Source organism: Primulina huaijiensis, chromosome 8 (genome assembly GCF_012295235.1).
Source record: "Primulina huaijiensis isolate GDHJ02 chromosome 8, ASM1229523v2, whole genome shotgun sequence".
Taxonomy (NCBI): Eukaryota; Viridiplantae; Streptophyta; class Magnoliopsida; order Lamiales; family Gesneriaceae; genus Primulina; species Primulina huaijiensis.
Window position 1 is genome coordinate 18,945,971 of NC_133313.1, and position 9,438 is coordinate 18,955,408.

At 31.3% G+C, this 9,438-nt stretch overlaps 2 protein-coding genes across 2 annotated transcripts; one reads left to right on the forward strand and one right to left on the reverse strand.

Moving 5' to 3' along the window:
- Positions 1-3,655: 3,655 nt before the first annotated feature.
- LOC140983237 (F-box protein At5g07610-like) lies at positions 3,656-5,029 on the reverse strand. The gene is given in 2 exon segments (XM_073450195.1): positions 3,656-4,587; positions 4,590-5,029. Coding segments are annotated over 2 exon segments (1,197 nt in total). The 5' UTR covers positions 4,882-5,029; the 3' UTR covers positions 3,656-3,682.
- Positions 5,030-6,250: 1,221 nt separating this feature from the next.
- Positions 6,251-8,645, forward strand: LOC140982353 (H/ACA ribonucleoprotein complex subunit 2-like protein). Its single transcript, XM_073448833.1, has 4 exons — positions 6,251-6,504; positions 6,644-6,713; positions 7,651-7,756; positions 8,314-8,645. Exons 1-4 carry the CDS (start codon positions 6,369-6,371, stop codon positions 8,473-8,475), a joined length of 474 nt encoding a protein of 157 aa, XP_073304934.1. The 5' UTR covers positions 6,251-6,368; the 3' UTR covers positions 8,476-8,645.
- The last annotated feature ends 793 nt before the right edge of the window (positions 8,646-9,438 follow it).

A 9,438-nucleotide genomic window follows, 5' to 3' on the forward strand; every position in this document is an offset into this window, starting at 1 on the left:
TATATATATATATATATTATAAAATTCTGAACTAAATTCTGAGCTATTCTCAGATTCACTATCTGAATTTTGATTAGAATCCATTATTATTTTATTGATTTTATCTTTAATATTTTCATCTATTTCTAAATTATTAATTTTGTTTTTAACCCAACATTGATTAGCAATGTTTTGAATTTTTACATTTTCTAAAAATAATTAGTTTATTTATTAAGCTATATGGTTGGTCTCTTGGTATTGTTAAAGTAAAATTACTAATTAACCTTACATATTTTGAACTTTTGAACATAGAAAAATATGGAGAGTGAGGAAAAACTTCTTATTGATCTAAGTTTTCTCAGAAAAAATAAATTAAAAGTGCAATAAGTAAAAAAAAAAACACAGATCACCAATGACTTAAATCAAAATATTTAATTTTTTTTGTTAAAATTAAATATTTTTTTTAAAAAAATCACATCCGTGTGCATTTAGCCGCTAGTTTATATATACTGCAATTTTGATTTAAAAAAAAAAACAATTTTGGTGAATTTGTCCATAATGGATGGGAAAAAATGGATATACATATTTTGATGTCCTTGACGATTTCTGTAGTATCCTTTATAAGCCATAGGCTATAGTATGTCAATACGAGTATTTCTGAGCATGTTTGATAATTTAGGTGCTACTTTTAAATTTTTCAAAACTAAAATCTAAAGAGTTATATATATACACACTATCTAATAGGTCAAGATGATTTTATAAAAACGATCAAAAATTTCAAAACTAATCTTAAAAATATTTGAAAAATGGCAAAAAAAATCATAATAGACTTATATTATGATTTTTCATATTTTTTAAACTTCCCGCAACTTCATTTCTATTTATTCTTTATTTAATTATTTTAACCAACATCAATTTTTTTATACAGCTTACTAAAATTGTATTGTTAAATTTTATTTTAATATATATATATATACACGCACCCTATAGAAAACATGTGACATTACGATCTTCCTTTCACGTCTTACTTTTTCTATGCTAGTTAGGTGTCTCATTTACTGATAATGATATAAGTTAGTTGTTATTACTCCTCAACAATGTGACAAAATGTCTTAATCATTTCGAAAATTATAATTAAGTCATTAAATTTCATAAATTCCTGTGAAATATAAAAGAAACATAAAGAAACATTTTATAGGATCTAACGTTTGTCGTTTTATTAAAAAATATAATTTGTGATAACACTACTATTCTAATATTTTTAAAATCGTACAATAATCTAAAAGTAACAATTCGATTGTTGTCATAATAGAGATAGTTACAGATACGATAACATACCAAAAAACGCAATCCCTTACCCCACATGTGAATAACTTTTGGAGCAAAAAGTGAGACAAATTTTTGGCCAAAAAAATTATCCTTGCACATAGAGAAATTGTCTTTTTGTTTGGACAGTCTCTCTATTTGAGTTTGAGTACTCGCTATTTTTTTTATTTAATTAAATATTATTAATAATAATAAATTTATATATATAATTTTAAAAATATTTTAAATTGGAAATGTGTACATATTTTTCATATTATGAATTTTAAAAATGTTACTTACACAAGTCGCTAATGAATTTTAAGAATAATGGGAATTCCTGAAATTTTTAAATGACATCAACTAAAATTTAGTAATATAATTTGGTTGGTAATGAGCACATGCAAGAGACAGACATACCATATCCTGTTAAAATTTATTAAATAAATCCTATAATTTAGCATTATCAGCGCCCTGTTTAATTCCAATAATTCTAGTATTGGAAAGAGACAGTAATTAAAATCTGTCTAAAAAAAAAGAAAGAAAGAAATACATATTATCTAATGATATTGAAATAGAGTGCAGAAATACTCTCGATATATCATAGACTAACCATGATTTTTAAAGACATAGTGGATAAATGATAACTACCAAGAACAACAAATAATAAGGCAGGACAACTCCCAAATAAATTGTGTGTAGCCACTTTTATTAAAACACACACAATTCATGAAGTGTAAAGTATTGCACTTATTGAGATACCTCAACCTCATAATGGGATTTTGTATAATTTCATCACTTAATTCTGCTGTAGCACATGTATTTATTACTTGTTATTGATGTTTTAAAACAATAATAAACCATTAAAATCAGTTTTTAAGAATATTGTCATAAATTTTTTTATGAATAATATCAGTACATATTGTATCGTTATATTTTATATTGAATGTATCATGTGATGGACAAAAACTTGTGTGAGACGGTCTCACGGGTCATATTTGTGAGACGGATATCTTATTTGGGTCATATATAAAAAAGTATTACTTTTTATGCTAAGAGTATTATTTTTTGTTGTGAAAATAGATAGAGTTTACCCGTCTCACAGATTAAGATCCGTGAGACGGTCTCACATGAGACCCACTCCATGTGATGTTGACACCGCCCCTATCTGTTGGCTCAAAATTCGTGGCCCTTCTCGTGTGTGTATATGTAAAAGAGGCCCCCACAAAAAAAATAAATTAACAAGTTAACAGAGAGTTAATGATTTGGGTCCCAAGAGCCCATAACAATTTGACATATCCACATGGAAAACTAAATGCACAAACCCTTTTATTACATGTATCCAACAACTCCCATCAAACATCGATGCCCATGTTTTAATTAGTTAAGACAATAATATATCTCTAATTCGAAATATATATGAAAGCCTACTCGTTAGTCTATACCAAGCAATTGAGCCCCCAAGTTTGTTATATGCGAATACTACTCTAATAATGTATTTGATACAATTCAATGTATTCGATTGTTCTAATCATCATACAATATTAAAGATGGGGATTGTCTTTTCTTTATCGGAGGCATTGGTCCGACACAGTCTCACGAATTTTCATCAACCTTACCGATATTCACAATAAAAAATGATACTCTTAGCTAAAAAGTAATATTTTTGACATAAAAAGTAATACTTTTTAATGAATGATCCAAATAAGAGTTTCGACCCACGAAATTGATCCCTGAGACCGTCTCACAAGAGTTTGGCAAAAACTTGTGTGAAACGGTATAATGGGTCGTATTTTATGAGACAGATCTCTTATTTGGATCATCCATGAAAAAAGATTACTTTTTATGCTAAGAATATTATTTTTTATTGTGAATATCGATAGGACTGACCCGTCTCACAGATAAAGATTCTTGACACCGTCTCACAATAGACCTACTCCAAGAGTTTTTGTGCATTAAATGTTGTTATTCAAAACTTTAGAAGCTAAAATTTAAACAACCCACTAAAATATTTTTTTTTATCCCATTTTAAATATCGCATCTTTTTTTATTTCCTGAAAATTCTTATGTGCCATTAGTATTTGATGTTGGAGGAATTTTATCTATAAGGTATATTTCCAAATTGTTAATCGAAAAACAGGTAATCCCGAAAGCACAACTCCGAAAAACCTAGATGTGCTCGATCAAATAAATTGATCAAACCAATTGATCAATTGATTTCGAACTTAAATCAGGTTTTACATATTCAAATATCTTATTACACAAATTTCGTGATCCATGATAGAGTTATTTAAAATACAACAAATAACCAGTAATGTAAATTATTTGCATATAATATTTTATGAACAAATTTTATACGTTAAATGGAGCGTAGATAACAAAAATTGAATTCGACGTAAATCTAAACACAACATAGGGATTCAATGTATTGAAATCCATTTGTACGAGAAAACCTCAAGCAACCTTCAACCTCAGCACCCTCGAACTCATGCAACATTTCAAAAGTCTTGGAATCAAGATTGAACCTTAAAACTTTCCCAGGAATCTGCAAAACCAAGAACGAATTGCCCCCTTCCTCATCCGCAACAAGCGAAAATATCGAGAATGCGTAGTAACACCAGTCTGTAGGATTATATTCATCCCTGATCATCCCCGGATAAACAGCAACAACTGGTGCAAGATCGACCTGGTACTTAACAAACCACTCAGAGTGATCCTTCTTCATCTCGTAAACGTCGAACCCAATATTCGACCCACGAATATCCATGTAATACAAGTGCCCACAAGATTCTCCGAAGTAAAAATTGTCTCTCCAATCCCAGCCGTGCGGGATTGGCGGCATCTGCATTGTCTCCAATGCCTGATTCTCAATATCGAAATATAAAGAATCTCCTATCCCGTTATTGATCCAATGAATTGCGCCATTGAAATAGACACCATTTTCGAAATTGGCCTCTGCCGTGAAGAGTTCGCTGCATATTCTCCAAGGACCTGTGTTGGATGAGTAACTTTCGATTTGGTATCGGTATACATCGGAATCTGTTCTGAATACTCGGATGCAGACAACTGTGTAATGAGGAGACTTTGTAGGATCAAAAGCCAAGCTCATCCCACGAATTTGATTTGAAATCCCTGTTCTCGGTTCCAAATTTGGAAGTGTGGAAAAGTTCTTGGTGGTTGGATTGTAAATGTAATATTTCAGATTATGTACCCGGGCCCAAGAGCTGCAACAGAGCAACAAGCCATTGCAAGATTGCAAAATTCTGATGCCGGAAGGATCTTTGGCGAAGTTAAGCTTATTGAATGCGAGTTCCTTGATTTTTGGTTGGAAAAAGGTAGAAATTCGAATCTTACACCGGTCCGAAATCCAGAACAGGGCAAGAAAAGTCCGATGGCTGGATTGGGATCTGGGTTCCGGAGATAACAGAATTCAGGATTTGTGATCAGAGAGTGCCATTTCTTGGATACTACTTTGAAACGGATGAGTGATTTGATGGGAAGACGAAGCAAAATTTCGACCAACAGATCTTGGATTGAAGCAACGATATGAGCTGATTCAGCCTCATCTGTCGTTTTGGAAAGCTTGATTTTTATTTTCATGATTTTTGTGTATTTGATTTAGAGGTTCACGACTCATATTTAATCAATCGAAAGATTTCTGAAGAAGCCGCGTGTAAAATAATTTGTCCTTTTGACTCATGATTGATGCAAAGACTCTTGCAGAAGAAGCTTTAATAAAAGTATTTATCAACTCAATGAAATAGATAATTTGATTTTAGACTTAATATTTGATACTTAGGAAAGGATCCCGACTCAGGCAGCAGAAAGAAAGATCGGAAACTTATAATTGGTCTCAGAAAACTAAGGCTGTATATTCAATGTATGAGATTTATTGACTAGATTTGAGAATATTTGAGAATATTTGGGCTGACTTCATTATCTTCGGGCTAGACTAGATACGTTGTGAATTACATTTCCTTAATTCGAATAATGATTTTAGTCAATTTAATTCTCATTTTTTAAAATAATTTTTATAAACATCAATTTGTATCTTGATATTTATACACGGCACACGCATTCCATTATTATATTATTATTATATAATTAAAGTTGAGGTCTATGTACAAAGAAGTTTCTAATTTATTTATTGAATTCTTGTTTAAAAATTAACTTTATTGATATTTTTTTAAAAAATAAACTACAATTTTTATCATAATTATATAACTTTATTGACAAATTAATTTATTTTCCTAAAATGGTATTTTTTTTTTAAAAAAAATCTTCAATATTATCTTAACTTTTTATCTATATTTTTAAGTTTTTTGATTATTATATAACTTATAATAAAAAAATGTGAGAAACATATTAATTTGAAAATAACAATAATGATCATATTTAGATAAGACAAAAACTTGTGTGAGACGGTCTCACGGGTCGTATTTTGTGAGACGGGTCTCTTATTTGAGTCATCAATGAAAAAATATTTCTTTTTTATGCTAAAAATATTATTTTTTTATTGTGAATATCGTTAGAGTTGACCCGTCTCACAGATAAAGATTCGTGAGAACGTCTTACAAAAGACCTACTCTTTAGATAATTATTGAACTGTATATGCATGCAACTTGTGCAAATGGATATTCTGTATGTATGAAGCGTATTTTTTTATTTAACATATATATAAGTAAGCAATATGAGGAAAAAAACAATAAATCAATAACAACAACAATAGTAATTAATAACACATGAAACCACTAAATTTTTCATCAAAAACCAATTTTTTTGGAAATTGAAATTTAATTTTCAAATTAATAAAACCAAATTATTTCGATTCGATCGATTTAACCTAATTATTGTTCATCTCAATTATTCATATTATTTTTTATGTTAAAAATATTATTTTTTATTTATTTATTTTGTATATTATATAATTATTGGAAAATATTATATGACAGCATGTCAAAAAAAATACATGGGGTGGCCAATGCCCAGACCAGAGCTTCAATTTGTCCTGGTTCCCCCAAAACCCCAATCTTCGTCCATCCCATAAACCCTAAATTGCGACACTCTTTTCCGCAATAACGGGAGCAATGGGAAGCGACACCGAGACGGAGAAATCGCAACAGAAGGAGAGGGAGAAGAAGAAGCTGATGGCACTAGCTCCCATCGCCAAACCACTCGCTGGCAAGAAGCTCTGCAAACGCACCCTCAAACTTGTCCGCAGAGGTTCTCATTTACATTTGATAACAGTACATTTTCACACGTGTTTGTATCATGTCAATAATTTATTTGTATTTCTGTTTGGGTTATGTTTATTTATTGAATCGGTAAATTTTGCGTGTATTTTATAATTAATAAATTTCAGCCGCGGAGCACAAGTGCTTGAAGAGAGGCGTTAAGGAGGTCGTAAAAAGTATCCGCCGTGGCAACAAAGGGTATAGTCGTATAATGATGAGTTTGTTGTGCTATTTTGGTTGATATCATCCCCATTGTATGTTTGATATTTGCTTACGTAATAATATGATCACGGCAGTGATCAGCAATGAGTATAAGTAGTACTTAACATGTTTTGATATTTCTTTTTGAACGGTTAAGTTAGCTAGTTGACATACAATTTACACAAGAAAGAAAGTGAAGCATTAGATAATTGATCTTAAAAACTAGATCAAACCCATTTGAGTGGCTCATTGACCATGACCAATATATTTACACGAGGATTGAAGTTTGAGATTTGTGTCAAGGGTTGTAGTTTGAAAAGGATTTGCAATGTTAATTTTGACGAAATATATTTGGCATACTGAGCAGTTTAGTAAATGGACCTCTTGATTAATGGAGGAGTATAGCTACTAGCTGTTGAGGTACATTGTTCTGTGTGCTTTAAACTAATTCTTCTCCTTTCTTGTGCAAAATTTTGGAAATTTGTAAGATAAGTTTTTTGTGATGTCTTGGTAAGAAAAATTGGCCGATTTTTGGAGCTTCGTAGAGCTGAAAAATTGAAAATTACTTTAGACCTTAGAGATCTGTACCCTTATTGACTGATGGTTGATGGGTTTTAGAATCTTTAGAACATTTATATTAATCCCTAATGCAGATGTGGCAGAGCTGGATTCTGTCATCTCCATTGCTGGATTTGTCATTTTGGTTGTCCAGATGGTTTTTTGCCCTTTATTTTTTGCTCAAGGTGGGGAAGGGGTGTGGAAGAGGAGGATGATAGTATGCTCAGGAGCCAATCGTTACTTTTTAAATGAACTCTTTTGGTAAAAAATTTGTATGGTTGGCCCAATCTAAAAATGGATTTTCCAGAATTTGCCTTGTACATTACTTAACACAATCTTGATACCTATTTTACTTGTATAATTGTATTGATGGCAGGTTATGTGTTATAGCTGGGAACATATCACCTATTGACGTCATCACCCATGTTCCAATCTTATGTGAAGAAGCCAATATACCTTACGTATATGTTCCATCAAAGGAAGTAAGTGTGTCTTGTTCCACCTATTACAATGTTAGAATTATATGGATTAAAATTGTGGATATAGTTGATGTATGAATTAATTTATGATGTCTGCATGGAAAAATGACAATTTGATTGACAAGAAACTGGAGGTGAAAAACTCTTTCTACGAACAATTCCTGCACGAAGTTGCTTGTCCAGCAGATACAGCGGAAATAAACTAGCATGTGTTAAAGTCTAAAGACCTGTCGGTTGTTTTTCCCTCATGGTGTTTGTCTGAAAAATATGGAATTGAATTAATTTTTATCTAAACATGTGAAAAGGTTGATGAGAAACTGTGACAAATGGGGACGCTTGCCAACATACATCAAATTTCAGACAAAGTTCGTTCAAGAACAGTTACCGTGACCCCCTTACAGTCTGTCGTTTTCTATTCCATGCGTGATATTTTTCATTGTCATCGATATCTGAAACTTCTCAATGAACATGGCAATCAAGTACTGCTTCAGTTATTTTCATTATCAGCCATCAAAACACCTTGATTGACAGAATTGGAAACGAATGACACCTTGTTTTAGGACCTTGCAAATGCCGGAGCCACCAAGAGGCCAACTTGTTGTGTGCTGGTACTAACAAAGCCTACAAAAGGGGAACTTGGCCAGGAGGAACAAGAGAAACTGAAGGGAGACTACGACCAGGTTGCGTCAGAAGTATCTGAATTGGCTAACTCGATGTTTTGAAGCTCCAGGCGTCGCACATTTTGGAGTTAGTCTCATTTAGCTGGTATATCAATCTCAAGTTTGTCTGATGAGAGAGTTTATTCAAGTTAGTGTTCGCTGGAATATTGGGTTAAAATAGTTCACCAACTATGCGCACGAGTTTTCCCAGTCAGTATTTCTGATGTATCTTTTTTCTTCTTTGCATGACAATTACTTCTTTTCGCGATGTGATTTCTCTACATCTCGTGACACAGAAATGAAATTTGAAATTCAGTAGTTTCAAAAATTATTATTAAAAGATATAGAATTCCACGCATACATGCACGTACCATTCAAAATAAATTTCAAATATTGTAAAAAATATGTAGAATCGAACAATAGAGTTTATTGATCGGTAAATAAGTTAATACAATTCTTTGGAGAAATTATATATTAAATTATAATCTATCTCCTCTGACTCTACTATCTCAATCTTTGCTATAGGACACCGCCCCGTAATTATTAGTACAACGATCACACACGTTACATGTACATAGAATATAAATATTATTTATAATTGGAATTTATTTTTGTAAATTTGAATTTACTTATAATGTATGTTCCATGTTAGGATAATGAGATAGTGCGGATTTTTTTTATAGAAGTTTTGAGTGAATAATTTAATTTTTTGCACCTTAATTATTAAACATCTAGGAAAAATGGTAATGACAAATTTGGACATCTATTAAAATTATGAAATATAGTTATTCTAAAAGTTTTACGTATTATAATACAGTAAAGATGGTAAAGATATATGTACATCGTCGACTAGAATTTTGTTGGCTACAATTGTAGATAAAAATAATCCAACAACAATTTTTGTAGCACTCATTCTTACAAGATCAAGAACCTACAAGTTAGTTCCCATAGGCAGCTCACACAAGTTGCAAGTGTTTAGCAAGACTAGAAAAGACAATGTATTAATCTCTTGTAATTAATATATAT

Bases quoted from the DNA above. Each gene is read 5' to 3' on its own strand.
- LOC140982353 (XM_073448833.1), top strand. From the start codon at position 6,369: ATGGGAAGCGACACCGAGACGGAGAAATCGCAACAGAAGGAGAGGGAG. The intron at 6,505-6,643 runs GTTCTCATTTAC...AATAAATTTCAG, and splicing joins CCTCAAACTTGTCCGCAGAG to CCGCGGAGCACAAGTGCTTG. The intron at 7,757-8,313 runs GTAAGTGTGTCT...ACCTTGTTTTAG, and splicing joins TATATGTTCCATCAAAGGAA to GACCTTGCAAATGCCGGAGC.